General features: G+C 44.4%; 1 protein-coding gene across 3 annotated transcripts; it reads left to right on the top strand.

Moving 5' to 3' along the window:
• The first annotated feature begins 1,854 nt into the window (after window positions 1-1,854).
• Layn (layilin) lies at window positions 1,855-19,280 on the top strand. Of its 3 annotated transcripts, XM_048417396.3 has the most exons (9): window positions 1,855-1,986; window positions 2,391-2,508; window positions 3,083-3,106; window positions 5,170-5,467; window positions 10,025-10,182; window positions 12,983-13,018; window positions 13,985-14,068; window positions 16,611-16,713; window positions 18,404-19,280. In XM_048417396.3, the coding sequence occupies exons 2-9, from the start codon at window positions 2,424-2,426 to the stop codon at window positions 18,765-18,767; spliced, it is 1,152 nt and encodes a 383-aa protein (XP_048273353.3). In that variant the 5' UTR covers window positions 1,855-1,986; window positions 2,391-2,423; the 3' UTR covers window positions 18,768-19,280. The 3 variants fall into 3 exon arrangements, with proteins under 3 accessions (XP_048273353.3, XP_085544867.2, XP_048273354.3); XM_085688741.2 differs by lacking the exon at window positions 1,855-1,986 and having other exon boundaries at window positions 2,238-2,508; window positions 16,671-16,713; XM_048417397.3 differs by lacking the exons at window positions 1,855-1,986; window positions 3,083-3,106 and having other exon boundaries at window positions 2,241-2,508.
• The last annotated feature ends 902 nt before the right edge of the window (window positions 19,281-20,182 follow it).

Below are 20,182 nucleotides of genomic sequence, written 5' to 3'. Positions count from 1 at the left end.
GTAAAACACTCTTAGCCCAAGCATTTTAATTGGTGGTCTCCACTTTGAGCTCATCAAGTTGAGGAATGGATCTTGGGTCAAAGAAATTTTACCAAGAAAAATTACACATTGTCTGTCATGCAGTGGTGGCACATGCCTTTATTCCCAGCACTTGGGAGGCAAAGGCAGGCAGATCTCTGTGCATTCAAAACCAGACTTGTCTACAGAGTGCGTTCCAGGACAGCCAGGGGTACACAGAAAAGCCCGTTCTCAAAAAAACAAAAAGAAAAAAAAAGAAGAAGAAAGAAAAATTACAACACATTGAGAGTTTTCTTGGCAACTAGTCCTCCCACAGTGATACATTCCTGCGTTGCCAGGTATAGCAGTTATTACTGCAACAATACTGCTGAACAGAGTTCTAAAGCAATTTTTGCTATTGCTCATACAGCATTCAACTGCTGGTCTGACTGATCTGCTTTCAGGCCACTTAAAGGAGTTCTGTCACTCACGCTCTAAGTCTGCCGATGGACTGAGGCAGTCCTGCACTACATATCAACCTCTTGGAGACACTCGTGGACCAGTAGGACACCTGAGGCTTGCTCCTCTCAGAAATAAGATACAAGAGAGTGAATAGAACACAAAAGACTTTTCTGAAGTAGGCTCATAAAGTTCTGGTTTATTCTATGGATTAATCAGATCTCATGGCAGAGAGAAACATATTCAGCCTTTTGAGCAAGGGGGACTGCACTAGCATGATAAAGGATATGTATCCTGGGAGGTGTGAAGAATTGAGGTCATTACTGCAAGTCTCTACACTCAGTTTACTGTGTATGCTAACAAACCCAATATGGACCAAAGTCAGAGTATCATAGGGAGAACTCAAGACACAATTTAACTATTTGAAACAAAGTTGTTATTTCATAAGTTGAAGCAGATCTTGTAATATTAGAAAAAAATATTTAAGCTGACATTAAGTCAGATGTAACTACACATTTACATACATATTATCTTTGACAAACTATCACAAAACTCCAAGAACTACAATGATAATGACAAAGGTCACAAAGACCCTGAGGAAAGGTGGCATTCCAGTGGTGCAGAGCATCAGGTACCAATCCGGCGCCACGGCACCACAACAGCTGTTGTCTTGCTGGGGTGACCTAGACGTTCTAGCAAGAACAGTTGTAAGCTTTGAGATATTTTTGCCAGAACAAAGGGAAGGGCTGCTCGTCCTGCCCTGTCCCTGCTGTTTCTGCAACTACAAGAGCTCCTGCTACAATCTCAGCTAGAGCTGCTGCAGATCCTGCCTGGCTACTGTTTGCTTAGAACAAGACAGTGGGAGCATCACCGCTACATTTTTTAAAAGTTTCCTTTTTATTTTGTTTTATGAGTGTGTTTCCTGCATGAATGGACACCACATGTAAGTCTGGTGCCCCTTTGGGTTAGAAGAGAGCAGGGGATCCCTTGGAATTGGAGTTACAGGTGATTGTGAGCTACCTACTTGGTTCATAGTTTTTTGTTTCTTTGGTTTTTTGTTTTATTTTTTGACAGGAGACTGACTCTATTGTTCGGATTATTTGAAAACCCGTTTACTATAAGACACAAATATAAATACAACCATTGTGAATTTAAAGGGGAGCATCCACTTAGGCTAGGTTGGTTATGGAAGCTTTGGGCGGGTAGGATCATTCTTTCCTAGGGGAGTTATCTTTCTGTCCACCAAAGGCTGAACTCCACAAACCACTCCCACCTCTCAGTATGTGTCCTGGGCAAAGCAAATGGCTTTCTGGCTGAGACTGGAAACACTCCAGCTTCTGGTGGAGGACTCTTAAGAACTCCTGCCCTACCTCCTTTTGTGGAAGCTTCTGTCTGAAGCACTCCTAGTCAGTATGCACTGCCTGCCTCAGAATCCATTCCTCTCTCATCCCGGACTTTTCGTCCCAGGAGCAGCCTGAGTCTGAAGCGTACGGAGGTGGGAGTAGGGGTCTTGTCACTTTGGCCCACTTGGTAAGAACTGGGTGTAGTGATGAAAGTAAGAGGTGATACTATTTGAAGACACTGCACTCTCTTCCTGTTGAGTGGGACGTTCCTCTCAGTTAGGCAAACTCAGGACCTCCCTGGGCGGCTCTCTCGGGAGAGCTGGCCCCTTCCGCTGCCTGCTCCCTCCAGTGAGCTAGCAGTTTCTCCAGCCTGGAGCCTGGAGCACCAGACCAGGCCGTCGGGGGCGGGCCAGCCCAAGGGGCTGCCTTCGCCGCAGTGACGTCCCAGGAGGCGGAGGGGCGACCAACTAACGGACTCTGCGCCCTCCCGGACTCCTCCCAGTGCGGGGTCTGTGGGTCCATGGGAGATGCGGCTGCTTTGGTGGCAGTTGCCAGAACGCAGCCGCCTGTTTGCCCACTTCTCTGCCTTAGCCCTAGGGTGTCGGAACGCTCTGGAATCCAGCAATGCAGCCTGGACCAGCGCTGCAGGCCGTGTTGCTGGCTGTGCTGCTGGCAGAACCGCGGGGTTTGAAGGGTCGCCTGCTGAGCGGTGAGTGTGCGTCCCGGGAAGAGGGTTGGTGCCCAAGCGCCTAGGGTTGACGCGCCCAGTACACCCCAGCTGTTGAGGATTGTCTTCAGGGCTACTGCACCCCTACTTTGTCCCTTGGCGTAGTGAGGGGGTCAGCGATCCCAAGATCCGCTCTGGGACCCAGTCTGTCCTTCTGAGTTCTCTGCTTGCAGGGGGCAAATGTGCAGCCAGCTCCGGTTCCTGGGCTGCCCTGGGTATCCTGAAACGCTGGAAGTCCATTCTTGCCTAAGGGTTACCAAGGGGTGAGTGGGAGGATAGCCTGGGTGGGGCAGTGGCAAACTTGCTCCCCTCCGCCTGCACCTTTGAGCATTGCTGCTCTGTGCAGTGCCTGGATCCTTCTGGTGGAGGCAGCCAATTCTGGATCTGCGGGACCGTGGGAAGCCTACCTGTTACTCTCGCTCTCCTCTGAGGGGTTGGTGGCTGGCCTGGAATGGGAGCGCTTGGAGATTAGGAAAGCAGTCTAGTTAGAACGAACGGAACCAGCCCTGCCAGGCTCCAAGAATGACTCTGCTTCCTTCCTTGTGTGTCACTGCAGCCTCGGACTTGGACCCCAGAGGAGGTACAGTGCTCTGACTTCTTTCTCCTTCCACTCGGTCTGCATGTCTGAGAGAAAGTATCTATATCTTTTTATCAGTTCCCCTTTGATCAAAGAGGGACAAAGGAAAATGGGAATCTCCACTGTATTCCAGCTTGTGGGCCTGATTTAAAGACTCTAACTTTGGTTTCAGCATGGGATGTGGCTCGGCTCAGCAGAGGAGCAGCGAGGGTTAGAACTGCATGGCTCTGCATTTGGTGGTGATGGGAGACCTCCTGCCTGCCCTTCCCCTTCCTGCAAATGAGAAAAGAAAGACACTTCCTGAAGGCAGGGGAACCAGATGGGTCCTCGGCTGCCTTCCAGCTCTGGTGCTCCCTGGCACTCACTAGCATGCGGGGATGTGTGCAGTCATCCCGGACCATACAGGAAACCCTATCGAGGTGTTAAGCTTTCTCTTGGCAGTCTGGCCTGGAACGTGGGAATGCTAGAAAAGACAACTCCAGTGTCTGTTGTGCTAGTAGCCAGGTTGGGAGAGGCCAGGGCCCCTCTACCTTCTCTGCTACCCACATTTTCCTTTTCTCCGGTGAGCAAGGCCAGCTTCTGAGCACTCCTCATCCTCCGGGGAACCTGTCCTGCTACAGACCTTTTGTTTTGCAGCAGCAGCCTTCTAAAGGGAAGAGGTACAGAACACTCTCAGCTCCTTGCTCGAGTGTGGAGTTGGGGGAGAATTTAGCACTGTCTGCGGTCTTTTGACCTGTATGCTGGACAATTGTTGAAAATAATGAACATTGTCTGGCTCCCTGCAGAGCTGAAATACATGGTGGGGAAGTTGGAACACTCCAGAAGGCCTGGCAAGAGGCTCAGAAACTAAAATCACTTATGCCTTACTTGGTGGCAGCAATTCACACCCGAAGCTTAGCTTACAGTTTGGCTCTTTTATTACAAGGGACTAGTCTCCTTGTTGAAATTTGTCCTTTATTTTGTACACTGAAATCCAGAGTCAAGCTATGGGCTCCTGTGGGTTAGGAACTGGCATTTCTTTATTCTCCATAACTAGCACATCAGGCAAGGAGGAATCACCCAACAAATGTCGACTGAACAAAGGGGCGACTGGGTCAGGTTTCAGTTGCAGCAAGACCAGTCATCCAGACACAAGCTAAGGCCGTCTGTGCTGGTGAACAGTTTGCTACTTGCTGCTCAATGGAGTCTCATCCATTTTTTCTAAAACTGTCTTCAATCCTTCAAGTGTCAATCAAATAAGACATGCGCTCCCAGTGCAACCTGAGCCTGTCAGAGAGTGGGGGCACCATCAATACAACTCAGTGATCCTGGTATGACTTTATAATCAGATCTGGGCCCTGACTCTGGCAGTGCTGCTGATGGCTGTATGACAAATCAGTTTCTCTGAGCTTCAGTTTCCTCATTCATGAAGTGGGGCATAAATGGTCCTGACATTGGACGACTGTTACGAGGACTAAAGGAGAATAATCTTTATAAAAATAAAACCTTTTCTATAGCTAATGGGACATGGAAAAAGTTCGGAAAACTCTAGCTATTATCTTTCGGTCAGAGATCTGATTCTCAGTAGCAGAAAAGCCCGTGGATGCTCTTAGCTTCTGCTCACGCCAGAGACTGAGCAAGTTAGTCCCTGTATAGACAGGAGACTTTGTGGTCCATGTCTGGCTTCAGAATGCGCCTCTTTACTGAAGGAACCCTTAACAGTAACACTTACTCTAAGGCCCCATAATTCCCTGGGACTTCCTAAAGCATACATGTCTTATTTGTGTGCATTAAGTGTAGTCATAAATATTTACCTATTCTCTTAAAACACAGAAACATCTTCAGCAATCTGCACTGAAATAAAAATATAGATGGTCTGCACAATACAGGCACTAGAGTTTAAAGCCACTGCTACTTTGTGCTGGAAAGAGTACTAGTTTTCTCTAGATAGCCCGAGAGATAAGAATCCACAAATGAACCATCTGAATTCCTGTCCAGAGACAGTTTCATTCGGGTGTTTCCAAGTACATCTGCTCTGGTACACTTTCTTGGGAGCACTGAAACTGGTTGCCTTCTTTTTTCCCTAGGGCAGCTGGTCTGCTGGGGAGGGACTCGGAGGCCTTGCTACAAAGTCATTTACTTTCATGAGGCTTTTCAAAGACTGAACTTTGAGGAAGCCAAAGAAGCCTGCAGGAGAGATGGGGGACAGCTAGTCAGTATCGAAACAGAAGATGAGCAGAGACTGATAGAGAAGTTCATTGAAAACCTCCTGGCATCTGATGGTGATTTCTGGATTGGCCTCAGGAGGCTGGAGGAGAAGCAGGGGAACAACACAGCCTGCCAAGACCTTTACGCTTGGACAGATGGAAGCACATCACAATTTAGGTAAGTGTGTGAATCTCACAGCAGCTGGTTCCCTTGAACATAGCTCAGAAAAGAGTCAAGCAGGACCCACAGTCAGATTCATGAGAAGATCTTGCAGTAACAACAGAATGGCTACATTAGATCAGAGCAGTATGGCGAAGATGGAGAATTCAGCCTTGACTTGGGCCAAAGTGCCCTGTTCAGGTAGGTGAAACCCAGCAGCACTGTTTAAATACCACACCATGCTTGGTACCTATGGTTCTGGCTCTCTGGCCCGGGGAGCTGACTGTGTACCTTGAGAAACTGAAGGTGCATAAAGATAGGGCCGGCGTAGGACTCCAGACCACAGGGAATCAGGATAAGGGCAAAACCCATCTTACTCTACGGACTGACCAAGAGTGGAGCTAGAAGAAAACTACAGTTTGTGGAAAACTCCTCAACCCACAGCATCAAGATACTGATAATCACCCACATCCCACCATGTCCCATGATGCTGGCATCATCTCTTCCTCAAAACTACAGAAACATGGACAGACACTTCAACAATATCAACATTACAAGGCAAACATGGGAAAGGGGAACAATCTACCAAAGAGTTAATCTTTGTATGATAAAGAGTTGTAAGTCAATTTAAATACATAGGTGATAAAATACAAAGGCCTCAAAGACAAACGACCTAAGCGAGAGCTCACAATGAAGAAAATCGAATTTGCTAGACAATTATATGGAAAAATGTATAATCACTATCAAAAGCATAAAGATTAAAAGGTGGTTTATCTGGGCTGCAGGGATGTCTCAGTAGTTAAGAGTGCTGGCTGCTCTTGCAGTGGACCCAGGTTTAGTTCCCAGTACCCACATGGCAGCTCTTTTATCTCCAGTTCCAGGGGGGTTTACTCCCTCTTCTGGACTATGAAGGCACTGCATTCACATGGTACACAGTCATGCAAGCAATCAAAACACTCATATGTATAAAATAAATAAATACTTTAAAACGATAGTTTAAGATCGTTTATCTGTTACATTAAGGCAGCATGCCAGCTCTCACTCTACTCGATTATACTTATAAGATCTCATCTTCATTTAAGTTGTAGAAGAAACTCCTCTGACATTCTTACAGCCATTTCTTCCTGGAAGAAATTTTGAAAGAGGAGGTTCAGAGTAGGAAGTATATTTCTCATCTCTGAAGATGATCTTAGATTCACACTGACACTTGCTGACACTGCACCTTTACTGTTCCAACATAACATACCCATAGCATCGATCTTAATATTGGTCTCTATTGCTGGAAGGCTAGATATTTGTTGGTAGTCACAGTCAGATCAATCTTTCTGTGTGCAATCCAAACTGTTGAGCCCATGCAAAGCCTCCATGATTATTGTTATTATTTATCTATTGAGCTGCTATGGGCGTGGCTGAGAACAACTGGTTGGCATCGTTTGGCTCATTCATTTCTGTCTCCCTGGTTGTCTAGTGCCGATTCTGTGGACGGTACTCCCTGCTGGGCTTATCACATGAGACACAATTCTCCGACTTCGTGATCACTTCTTTATCTCTCTTCACTTCGTTCTGTCCAAGATGTCATTATCTCCTATCTTCATTCTTTTTCTTTTACATTCTTGCTGGTTGGCTGTGCATCTTTGTTTCCCCCAAGTTTCACATGTTTTAACCTCCAGAAACTTCTACTTCCTTCTAAAGTGTCCGATGAGGTATACTAACTAAAGTTCCAGCCGATGGGAGGTTGTTCCCTCACCACTGGCTTCCAAGGCCATCTCCTAGTGCAGCTGCAGTAAAACTTGTAGCCACTTCAGCTTGCTTGACTTCACTTAGAACCAGGGTTGAGCTGACTGTATCAACTAGTCACAAGTGACTCTTCCACACACGGGGTGTGAGCTGAGGAAGAAGCGCTGGGACAACTGTGAGAAATGTCTGAGCCTAGGCCTTCCTTAAGAGTCTCTTTCTGCTCTGATTCCCACTCAAAACTGGCCATCTGTCATAAAGGCCATAGTAGTACTCTCAGATGCAAAATATAAAACCTCCAGAACCCAAAGAGACCTGTAAGTGCTATGCTTCCCTTAAATTATTGTATGATATAGTGGTTTGCATTAAATTTGAAAGGGATGATCTCTAGACATCTATATATCCTATCAAAGTGATGGGGCCTGAATATTCATTGAGTTTTTCTCCAACTTTCTGGAATACATGAATCTTACTAAGGTCTCCAACATATCTTCCCCCTCCTTGCTTATCTGCTGCAGTTGGCACAGTGGTCAGCAGTATAAAGGGCCAGTATGATCTTCTTCTCAATTCATAGGCAATTCAGGTATTATAACTGGGTGAGAGGAAAAAAATCAAATTAAGGCAAAACCATAAGTGTATACGGCTATCGGTTTTCTAGGAATGTAAACTGTTCCATGGTCTCTTGAATGTGTTCCCCAGATCTGCATACTTCTCTAGCAAAGATATCACTACAGAACAGCAGCCACATTAGGGTTCTACAAGGTTGAGTGTGTGCTCTTTTTGTATAATCCTTTAGGGTCTGGGTTTTGCAGGATAGGCAGGGATGTGATGGGAAACAGCACTGTGCACTGTCAGGTCTTTAAGGCACAACTGCCTCCTACCATCTACCTCTAGATAAGATGCTGTGCTGAGGGGAATGCAGTCTCGGAGGTTATGCTTGGGGTTTATACCACGATAGCCTAAGGAGTCAGTGTGGAACTATATCAACTACGAAGCAGGTCTATTCAGAGGCCCTGGGTTCCAACCTCAACAAGCCCTAAAAATGGGGTTGTTGAGGCACACTAGCATATAATGTGATCCTCCCAACTCCAGAGGTAGAAGCTAAAAGATCACGTTCGTGTTTGGCCTCAGCTGGCTAAAGGCCCACCTGGAAAAGCTACACTGGACCTAGTCTCACAACAACAAATGAAAAATTAGAACCAATTTATATATATATATATATATATATATATATATATATATATAATATTTAGGAACTGGGCCAATTACACTGGTTAGGCCCACTGTGAGCTGACTGATTGATTACCTTTCCCCAGTGTGCTCCGACTCCAATGTGTGGCTTTCATGTCATCAATGCCCATTTATAACCTATGTTTAACAGATCTAGCAATATTTAGACATACCCCCCTTCCCAAGGGTATGGTTATTTGGTTAAATAGCCAAAGGTCCTTCTGGAGAAAGAACAGAAGAAATTGTTATCATAGACACCTGCCACAACATCATAGGATTTTCCTTCTAGGCATCTGGCCTCTCCCCTTATCTGTGAGTTATGAGACTGAAAACTGGCTCAAGTCCAAATATATTATTCTAGGAATCAACCTCTCTTTCTCCCTCTGCTTCCCTCTCCCTCTCTGAGATGAAGTAACATAAACCCATAAAGCTTTGGGGAGGGCTGGTTGTGCTGGAGTTAACTAATGAGGCACAAAGCCCAATCTCCACCAAGACCCCCCCACCCAGATGTTCATGCATAATATCCAGAGTTTTATCATATATTCAGCTGTTGTCCAGAAAACACTTTCAATACAGTAGGTGCAACAAAGGATCTTCCTTTTAGCAGACTGCAGCCCAGGACTAACGTGAGGTCATACTGTGGTGCTACCAAGCATGTCTCTTAGCCAACCCTCCTGAAGAGAGGCTGGAGAAGACATGAACAGAGCAGCAGTATCTAGTAAATAGTCTGAGAGTTGGAGCTAGATCCTATCCCTGGGCAGAAGCAGATCAGATACTCAGGCAGACTACAAAGCCCAGACTTCAATTGGCAGACGGGGTAAGTGCTTACAAACTTCTCCTCAGTGGGCTCCAAGACCTTCTCTTGGTTCCCACATAGGCAACAAGGTGGCAGCACCACCCAGTCCCAAGAAGTACTGGATGGTAAAGCTAAACCTGCTATGAACCCTTTCAAGGAGCTAAAGAGGCAAAAGGAAGATACCTCAGAGTGGAGGCAAAGGGTCTTATTTCCTTGATCCTATGCAATGATTTGAAAACTAACCAAGACCACGATGGCCTCCTGTTCCCTTCCCCAGCCCATCTCCTACTTTGGCAGCCTCTAAATTTTAGGATAGTTCCTTCAGATTCTTCACCTTCTCATCCATCATCTGGGGCTGGTATGGCAGAGGTATCTGTTGGAAAGTAGCAAGATGCAAGAAATGAGAGCTTTGAGAGAGAGAAGCCACGTCTCTCCTCAATATGTATGATTTCTGAAAAGATCAGCCCAACTAGCAACAGCACAGAGCCAAAAGAGAAGGCAAGCATTAAGATCTTCCAGACTAGCTCTGTGCTAGCTGCTATTTCTCATAATCATTTCGCAGACATAAGAACATAATACATGCCTCCCTGCAAAGAGGTTGTGGCAAATGTCAGGTGATTGATTGTGACAGCCACGCTGGATCAACAGCACGTGTCTACTTGCTGGCAGTGCTTCAATTCTCCCTTCTCTCTGCATTGAGCTCTGAAGCGGAGTCTGACACTTGCGGGTCAGTGGACCCTCAGGAGAAAGTAGGGACATGGAAGTCTTAGGGTATGTTTCTCCGGTTATCTCCATTGTCCTTCCTTTTCCTTCAGGAACTGGTATGTGGATGAGCCATCCTGTGGCAGCGAGGTCTGCGTGGTCATGTACCATCAGCCGTCGGCACCCCCCGGCATCGGGGGCTCATACATGTTCCAGTGGAATGATGACCGGTGCAACATGAAGAACAATTTCATTTGCAAATATGCTGATGGTAACGAAACTTTTCCCCAGTTACACGGCTAAGTTCCCAACCTCTTCTCCCATTTCAAAAACAGCGGCTGATACCAAGAACTTACTCTGTGATCCCTGAGAAAGCTTGTTGCAAATGCCAGCAGAATTAAACTTTGAGAATTCTTGTAAATGGAAATGTGATGACACTTCCTCCCTGAGAAACAGTTCTAGCAAAGGAGAGGCTATGAGATGCAAAGGAAGGGATGAGAAAGGAAAGGTTCTAATTTACTTAGGATAAAAAGCAATACTTATGTGAACATCTGATAAAGGCCTCTGCTGTGAACAGGCTCAAACTCACTCATTCCATGTGTGGCTGGCTGTGGGAGCCAGGAATAAGCTGAGGGTTACTTCTGCAAGTCCTCTGGCAGTCACATGAGATTATGTCCTGAAATCTAAGGCAACATAATAATGACCAGAAAAGGCAAAATACCCCAACTTCACTGGCAGGCTTAGACAGCGGGCACTTTTATGAAGAAGTTTAAAAGTCTCCAGCCACCCACCTCTAGATTTGCCTTGCAAATTCATCTTGCATTTGCTTCCAGATCTGCAAAGAGTTGGAACTGGCAAAAACCCCACAGTCTCGCTCTACTGAGTTCCTAGAATCCTTTATTAAAATTGACTCAGAATTAAACTCATTCTTGATGTGTCCCTGAAGTTCCTCACTTCCCTGAAGCCAACGGCTTGGGCCCAACTCCACAGCCTTTCCCGACAGGAGCAGAATGACTTATTAGTAATATCTGTTATAATTCGGGACTAAATACTATTGCCATTTTTAGCTGCTTGAACTACGTTATCCTCTGGTGGCAAGTGTGTGCTGAAAGATGTTTTTCCTCGCCCATTCTGGCCTCAGATGAACTCTTCTCTGTGCCCTGTCCTTCCCACATACACAGTTGCCCAGGGAGAGAGAGGCTGCAGGGACCTGGACTGCCTCCGCAGACCACCTTCCCAGAGCAGTGAAGAGCGCTGGCTATGCACAGATTTTTCCAACTTCTATCGTTTTTGTTTATTAGAGTCTATTAACTTTACGGTTTAAGTGTTTGCACATTTTTTAAAACATAATTCTTTATTGACTCTTTGAAAATTTCACATCATGCATCTCAATCCCGTTCACCTCCCAGTCTTTCCAGATCCACTTCTCACCCCTGAAGTATGCTCCCCCCAAAATTAACTCAAAACAAACAGAACAAAAACCCACCTCACCCCTCCATCTTCCCAACATCTCTTCATTCGTCCTAGTGGGATGTGATGCGCCACACAGTACACCCTTTCGTCCAAACAGCCCCACCTGCAAAATGTTCATCACGGCCAGTGTGCACTGGTGTGCTGTGTTCACGGCCAGTGTGCACTGGTGTGCTGTGTTCATGGCCAGTGTGCGCTGGTGTGCTGTGTTCACGGCCAGTATGCACTGATGTGCTGTGCAGTGATGTGCTGTGTTCACGGCCAGTGTGCGCTCATGTGCTGTGTTCACTGATGTGCTGTGCACATGGTCAAGTGTCAGTGGTCAGAACTACAGGAGATCACTGCCTGTGGGAATCACAGGGTGTCAGAAGAGAAGCCCTTTAACAGAGTTAGATTCATCCACATCTGTTGTTTTATCTTTACTAAATAGCACAGTTATGTCTGCTTATGGTTTTAATTTTTATTTAGATTTATTTAGTTGAAATTCCTTTCAGCTAATTATTAGCTATAAAATTTAAGCAGGTTATTTATTGCCTTTATTTTAGTTTTTTGTGTACAAAGTAAGAATAGTAATAAGGTCCCCTTATAAACCTGTTATCAAAATTGTTTTTTATATAACTCTTAGGATGATTTCTAGGATCTAGTAGGCACTATGTGGGTAAGTTTGAAAGTAAATAAACAGACTTATATCATGCCTATACACATATATGCAAAGAAAGAAGACAAGGGCTGGAGAGCTGCTCAGATCTTAAGAGCACTGACAGCTCTTCCAGAGGTCCTGAGTTCAATTCCCAGCCACCACATATACATGGTGGCTCACAACCATCTGTAATGAGATCTCGCGCCCTCTTCTGGTGTTCAGGGATAATACAGGCAGAACATTGTATACATAATAAATAAATCTTCGGGGGGGGGAGGATAAAAAAGAAAGTTTAAGCATTACTTCCCTTTCGAATGAAATTCCTGATATCTAGGCCTGAAAACTAAAACCTTCAGGATCCTATGAATCCCAGGCATCTGATTGGTGTAAGCAAATACCAGGTCATCCAACAGCAAAAACATTTGCCGTAAGTTGTCTGTGTGACATAAAGCTCTTAGGAATGTTTTAAGCGTCACAAGGCTAATCACCAGTCTCTGCCTGGAAACTGGGCAATCCCTCAACCACTTCCACTCCCTGCAGACCAAGTATTTGCTGCTCTCTGAAATGTCCTCAGTAGGAACTGATAAAATATCTTGGACCACTTTAAGACAGTCTCAGCCAGGAGTTGCAGTGGGCCAGTAGGGATCAATGCTGAAGCTCAAGCAGCTCCATGCTGATAAGGTGGAGTTTGAATAACAGCACATGGGATCTCAATATACTGTTTTTGTACATTTGGAAATACTTAAATACTTTTAAAAACAGCACTGAAGAGTAAAGCTGAAGAAAGGCTAGTATTCATGTACAATTAACTCTTTGACTTAGGCAACATACCTCTGATATCTGATAATAATGATTAATAAGGGGATAATAAATGGAGTTTATTAGAATTAGATGCCACACTAGCTGGTTTCATTCAGAGGGAGGAAAATGTAACTATTGTTTTTGTTTCTTTCTGCTACAGAGAAACCAAGTACAACACCTTCTTTAAGGCCTGGAGGTGAGTCTATCCTGTGAGATTTGGGTTCATTGGGGTCATTTCACAGTCCCATCCATAGATGTAAAACAATGCCTTTAGAGCAGATTACTCATCAGAAGACCACCGGCATTTACCCAAGCAACGTAGACAGATGTACGTCACGTCCCATTGTGGCCGCCAGCTCAGCATACTCACTCTCGGCCCACTGTTACCTATACTAGTCAAAACGGAAAAGTAATAGTTTGAAAATTACAGTTTGGATGTTTATTATTATTACAGCTATAAAGGGAATAATTTAATCTAATAAAGTAAGAAGTGAGCCCAACTGATTATTTATGGTCCTAGCAGTAAGCCATTGTACCTCCCCCATGTACTTCAGTCCTTTATATTGCTTGTTGACTTTTTGGTCCCTGATCATTGGCAAAGTTTGCACCACAAACATGAAGACATATTGGGGAGATGCTCAGTGGATGAAGTGCTCTCTGTGCACGCTCAAGGACCTGAGTTATACCTCCAGAATCCATGTCTAAAAGCTCGGCACAGTGATATGCACCTCTGACCCCATCACTGGGGAGGCAGAGACAGGGTTTACCTGTGAGCTAACCTACCCGAATCTGCAAGCTCCACCTTCAGAGAGACTCTCTCAAAACACAAGGTGAGGAACAGGAGTGGAAGACACCTGATGTCAATCTCTAGCTTATGCGCGCGCACACACACACACACACACACACACACACACACACACACACACACAAAACACACAGATATATATATATATTGCATACACACATGAACACAGGAATACACACACAATGAAGACAAACCTCTAGTGCAACAAATTCAAACTTTACTGTGTTTATCAGTGGCACTGGTCAAATCACTACCGTTTTTCTTGCATCCCTCACTACATGTGTCAAAGGACCCCAGGGCATGCCCGGACTATAGCACCTTTCTTCAAGCTCTCAAGTTCATATGTATCTCTCTCAGGTGAAGCTACTGAGCCAGCAACACCAGTACTTCCAGAAGAAACACAGAAAGAAGACACCAAAGAAACATTTAAAGAAAGCAGAGGTACTAGGGAAAGATGATGGGACTCGTGTGACTAGAAATTACCTATGGTTACACTTCCTGCTTTCTTCTGCATACAGTTCCTTAAAACGCGAAATTAGGCAAGGATCTGTGACGTTGTAAGCACTGTATGAAATGCTAGGTTTCATCAATGAAATATGCAATGGGTGCTATCCTAAGATGACTGAGACTAGGCAGGAGGTGGTAGTCTCCAAGACTTGGGAACTTACCTGACCATGGGAAGTGGGACAGGCTAGGGACTGAGAGAAAGGATGTAGAAAAATGAGAGTGAAATAACCCAAGCCATAATATATGCTATCTGGGACCAATATTCATCTGGGAACCAAACCGAGGAAATGGGAAGGATAAATATCTAGAAGTCTGCATCAAAAAGGTAAAGGAAAGTCGGGGTGATGAACTGCAATGCTAATGAGCTTTGGGCCTCACTCTCGCCCTGAGTTTCAAAAGGGAAATCTGGGGTTTTGTCACTAGGCAACTTAACTTTTAAAAAAATCCTCTGTGTTTCAGTTTAATCATTTAGTATTTTTCATACCTAGCTGACAGTATTATCAGTTTCATAAAGTAAAATGTAATGCTTCCTGGCAATTCAGTTCTGACACTGAGGGTCTATGCAGTCTCCCCACAAAGCTTAAAGGTACCTTCCATACCTCTCACATCAGACAGACATCAGTCATGGGGCTCACAGTCCTCAGACCTCCTGCACTCATGTTCAACTGGCTACACATGGAGTAGTGCCCACCAGCCCTGCCAGGTTCTGTAATTCACTAGAACTCACAGAATTCAGGAATACAGTTCTGTACATCTTATTATACATGATCCAAGTTGAGAACAGCCAAACAAAGACACAGCCAGGGCAAGGTCTGGAAAGGTTTCAGATGGGTCTTCCGTGTCATCTCCCAGTGGAATCAGAACTATCAACCTCTTTGCTACAGTTTGACTATAAAATATCTTCTGAGTGCTCATGTATTGAATGTTTAGTCCCCAGGTGGTAGTGCTATATGGAAAATCATGGAAACTTTAGGGTTTGGGCCATTGATGGAGGAAGTGGTCACAGGGAGCATGCCTGTGAAGCTAATACATAGAGCCTGGCATGTTCCTTTTCCTCTGCATCCTGTTCATCATGATGTACACAGCCACCTCCTCTGCCACATTTGCTCATCTCCATAATTCTGTCTGACGTCATGGAGCCAGTCACATTCCTTTTTCTCTGCGTCCCGTTCACCGTGATGTACACAGCCACATTTGCTTATCTCCAGATTCTGTCTGACGTCATGGAGACAGCCATGAAACCCAGAGCTGAAATCACCTTTCCTTCTTTAAGTCGTTCTCACAGCTTCACAAAAGTCAACACTATACTTCTCCCGGCACACTGACATGTTACCAGCCCAGGAAGCGCCATCAGGCTTTGGCGTCCGAAGGTTTTGTTGGGTTTCATTACCTAAGCAGGCTAGAAGTCAGGGGGTGTTTCTCCAAAGGAGAATTCTGGTCAAAGCTCCAGCCTATGGTCACCTGGTAAGTCTTGGTATTACCAGCCCCCACTCTAAGAAATCTCCTCACCATAAACTCTGTAGTATTTGAGAGGCTCATGAATAAAAACTCAATCCTATTTCTTCGAGAATTTCAAGCATTTGGAGCCTCTCTACCAAGGACCAGTGATAGAGGCGAGTAAAATTCTTTATTATCCAATAGACGAATTGTGAAAATATGTTAAAAAGAGAATAAAGAGCCATCCTAAGTGGGTGACATTTCTAAAATTATAATGGTATTTTAAATGAATTCTCCATTTTCTGAGTGTGTTTGTTGTTTTTGATGATTGTCAAGTCTCTATCCTCACAGGAAGTGGGGGAGTAGCAGGCTCTGGATGATCAGGAGCCTATAGTCAGTCGAAGCAGAAGGGTTAGTTAGTCGCTGACCCTTTATTTCTCTCACAGTCCTGAAGGGAGCCTTGTCCATTCTGTGTCAGAGACAACAGGGTTCAGAAAAGAGGACCCCTAAGTGTTCTTCGCGGCACTCGGGGACCTAGTCGAAGCCGCTGGGCCTCAGCCAGATGTGCTGGGAAGGTCTGGGATCGACTTTATTGTGATCCTTGTCTTTCCTGCAAATGACACTGAGACTCTGGCTTGATTTTTTCACTCGCTCTTCCCACCCCAATCTTGCGAAGTTCTGTGAATGCCCCTGGAGGCAAAGACATCCACACTGTCCCGACCAAGACCTGTTTTACTAAGAAGTACATAGAAAAGGAAGACAGTTTTACTCTGAAAAACAGTATAAAACATGATCTTCCAATATTCACCAGACTCCAAACTTTAAACTTGTTTAAGTATCTCTTTGATTAACAGGTCATATAGAAAATGCTCATCTGTTGAAACTAGGGACTCTGCTCGCGGGCAACTTCATCTGTTTCCCACATGTGCTGCTTGCAATATTTTATTGATTGTGCTTTTAAAGCTTGCTTTGAAACAAAACGTACAGAAAGACAGAAAAAGAGATCACCAGGGCTAATATATGCTTTTTTCTTTTTCAGAGGCTGCTTTGAATCTTGCCTACATCCTAATCCCCAGCATTCCCCTTTTCCTCCTACTAGTGGTCACTTCAGCTGCATGTTGGATTTGGATCTGTAGGAGGAGGCAAGTAGAACCTTCATCATGAAAACCTTTGCTCCCCTCTGCATTCTTTGAGACTTGGAGGTTGCCCAGGTGATGTCACTGAAAGCCCTGCAAACTCCAAGAGAAGGATCGGTGCAGACTGAGAATGAATTCTGGCTGACTCAGGACTCTAGGTGCACAGCAGGCGAGCAGCAAGCATCTGTGCTGGCTGTGATTAAGCTAGTGGTCCTGTATCCTTTTTTCCCTGTGTGTGTGGAAGGTAAAACCGTGCTATTCACTTCCTCTGTAGCCATGCATCACCCAGCAAAGCGCTCTCCTAAATGGAGGTCCTCATTCCAAAAATGTCTATTGAGTAAGGAATGACTAACAGACCACATGAAAACTGTGTGTTCCAGAGCATTCTGGGAAGCATCTGACTCAAAGCCAGTCCATTCAAAATGAATCAGCCAAATTCTTTTTAATTGACTTTTATTGATTTCAAAAGTATATTGTTGCAAAGCAGCTAAACTAGGTAGCACAGGCAGCCTCTGTATGTAATCTGGATCATGTGCTCACATATTTTAGGTACATGCAACTGTCCTCAGTTACATTTTTGTCCCCCATCATCATGGTCTACATACAAAAAGGCTAGCAGTCTCACTTTTCAGAAGGAAAATCAAGGCCCAACTTAAGTCAATATCACGTTGATGAGCAATTTGAAATAAATTTGTAAAATTTCAATGCAAAACCTATTCCTTTTAATAATCCCCTTAAAGGGTTATTATGGTATTAAAAAATGAATACACACATAACAAGCATATATTTATTGAATACTCAAAAGTATTAGCCATTGCTATAATCATTTTGTTGGTAATTCTCTTGAATTTAAAATAGAATTTAGTTAAACAACTACAGATACATTTTTTCTAATGGCTTACACTGCAATTGGTTCTTCAAATGTATTTATTACGTTGCTAGGATTGGAGAATTACAGCTTTCTTCCCAAATCATTCTCTCTCTCTCTCTCTCTCTCTCTCTCTCTCTCTCCTTCTTTTTTTCTTTTTTCTTTTTCCTGTCCTCAGGATCAACCCAGGGATTTCTACATGCCAGACAAGTAATATTTAGCTTTATCCCCAGTCCTTTAAACAATATTTTTAAGTGCAGCAAACAAAATGCATTGGTAGAAAAATGAAGCAATTATACCACTACATAGTTTAGCAAAAATATTTCCCAAAATGAACAGTTTCTTTATTAATGATTCTTAATGGTAGGTATAATTGTAATTTTGAAGTACAGGTGAGTATAAAATATTTCAAAGCAAGTATAATAACTGATATGATACAGGAACATGATTTCTGTTGGTGATAGAGTCAATATTATTAATCCTACCCTTGTTACCTATACTTTCAATGGTAGAATAGAAATAGACCAGAAATAGAAATAGCTAATTTTACATAGAAATGAGATTTTTAGTATAATTTTTTTCTCCTATTGCTTTCTGGCCCCACGTTCTCAAGGGAGTCCTGGAACCCAAGCTAGTGACTGTGAATGGCAGATGTAGGATCACTATGAGGCTGTCTCCTATTCAACCCACAAAACCCATAGGTGGAACCCGAAGTTGAAGTAGAACTAGGTCACTTCCTGAAGCTACTTCCTCCCCCTTCATTAGGAACAGGAATATATACCCTCAGTACCCTGGGCTCAAAGACTCAGCCTGGTTCTCTTCTTCTAGAAAACGAGAGCAGCCAGACCCTACCACAAAGGAGCAACACACGATTTGGCCCACTCCTCACCGAGAAAACAGCCCCAACCTAGATGTTTACAATGTCATCAGAAAACAAAGTGAAGCCGATTTAGCTGAGCCCCGACCAGACCTGAAGAACAGCTCATTTCGGGTGTGTTCTGGTGAAGCCACTCCCGACGACGACGTAACTTGTGACTACGATAACATGGCTGTGAACCCTTCAGAAAGTGGGTTTATGACTCTGGCAAGTATGGAGAGTGGATTTGTGACCAATGACATTTATGAGTTCTCCCCTGACAGAATGGGGAGGAGCAAGGAGAGTGGCTGGGTAGAAAATGAAATATATTACTGAGACATATGGGGAAAACTGGCAAAAATGAGAAAAGAGAAGCAAAAGCATCCTATTTCTCACAAGGAAAACGTTCAGAAAGTTGATGAAAATGCTCAGACCGGTTCTTAGGGTAAACACAGGAGCTCCACAAGTTCCTACTGGGTCCCCAAGTTCTGGCTGTATCCCTTATTCCAGGGCCTCACCCAGCTCGGCCTGTGAGAAGGCACCTTGCCCCGGGGCTGCCATACAGCAGACCCTCAGCGCCTGTCAGCCAGTGGGTTTCAACAGATCTTCAAGGGCTCGTGCTTCCAATGGTCAGGATGAGGTGTGACTGAGGAGCTCAGAAAGCCCACCTCTAGGTTCTGTTCTCCTTGCTCTCTACACCAGCAGCACATGTAATCACAAAAAGGCAGAAACTGTGGGATCTTCTCCAGGCCTGTATATGGAAACCCCAAGCTGACTGCACATCAACAATTCTCATATCTGCCCCCCACCCCACATAAAATCCAATAAAAAGCAGGAAGCAGAATGTTAGTCAGTGTGTGTCTACAGTCCTTCCTCTGCATCTGGCCTCGGGGGACTTTTTTTTTTTTATCATTCTTCTGACATCTAAACTTGAAAAAATCCAACTTGGAAATCCTTTAGTAAGTAAAAATGAAGTCTGTGTTTGCTTCAGCGTTCCTTGTTCTCCTGGCTCCGACAGTCTGTGTTGTCTGGGGATGGGGGCGCAGAAGGGCTGGAGACTGGGTAGGCAGAAAGACTGGTGAAAGAAGCAGACGTACTAAAGAGAAGAGGCAGGCTCCTCACCATCAGAGACGGCAGTCACAGGCATCAGAGGGAGAAAACTGGAATAGACCCTATTGTGTTCGACTCAAAGAGAAAACAGTGGTGTCACTTTGGGGCTTTCCGTATTGGGGATACATACAGATACACATATGTTCTCCACTAAAGTGAGCCAGGACTTCGCGAAGTTGGACAACTCCAGGACAGATGCAGAAAAAAAAAAAAAAATAAGAGTTACTTGAGTAATGAAAAGTATGAGTACCCAAACATAGGTAGAATTAACAGGTTAATTGTTCTACAGGAACAGCAGTGGCCTGCACAACACAATAGGCTATCACATATTGATAAATAACTACAAGAAAGGAGGTCAAGGGCAGCAAACACAAAGTCATGATAAGGATGTGAGGATATGTATTGCCCTGGTTAATCAGTACACATTGTGCATGTATGCCGATAAGTCACACTACTGTTAACATTTTTTATTTAAAGAGATTGGGAAGGAGAGTGGTCATTTGGAAAATTACACCACCAACAAGGAAGAACGAGTGGAAATCTGCAGATTACAGAATTCAGTTTACAATGGCTCACCTCTGGTAACATGTGGGGTAATTAGAATATCAAAATCATTAACCCCGTAAAATCAACAAGAGAGT

The sequence above is a fragment of the Myodes glareolus genome, chromosome 4 (assembly GCF_982192425.1).
Source record: "Myodes glareolus chromosome 4, mMyoGla1.1, whole genome shotgun sequence".
Taxonomy (NCBI): domain Eukaryota; kingdom Metazoa; phylum Chordata; class Mammalia; order Rodentia; family Cricetidae; genus Myodes; species Myodes glareolus.
This window is presented reverse-complemented; position numbering and strand designations above follow the sequence as displayed.

Bases quoted from the DNA above. Each gene is read 5' to 3' on its own strand.
- Layn (XM_048417396.3), top strand. From the start codon at position 2,424: ATGCAGCCTGGACCAGCGCTGCAGGCCGTGTTGCTGGCTGTGCTGCTG. The intron at 3,107-5,169 runs GTACAGTGCTCT...TTTTTTCCCTAG, and splicing joins GGACTTGGACCCCAGAGGAG to GGCAGCTGGTCTGCTGGGGA. The intron at 16,714-18,403 runs GCAAGTAGAACC...CTCTTCTTCTAG, and splicing joins ATTTGGATCTGTAGGAGGAG to AAAACGAGAGCAGCCAGACC.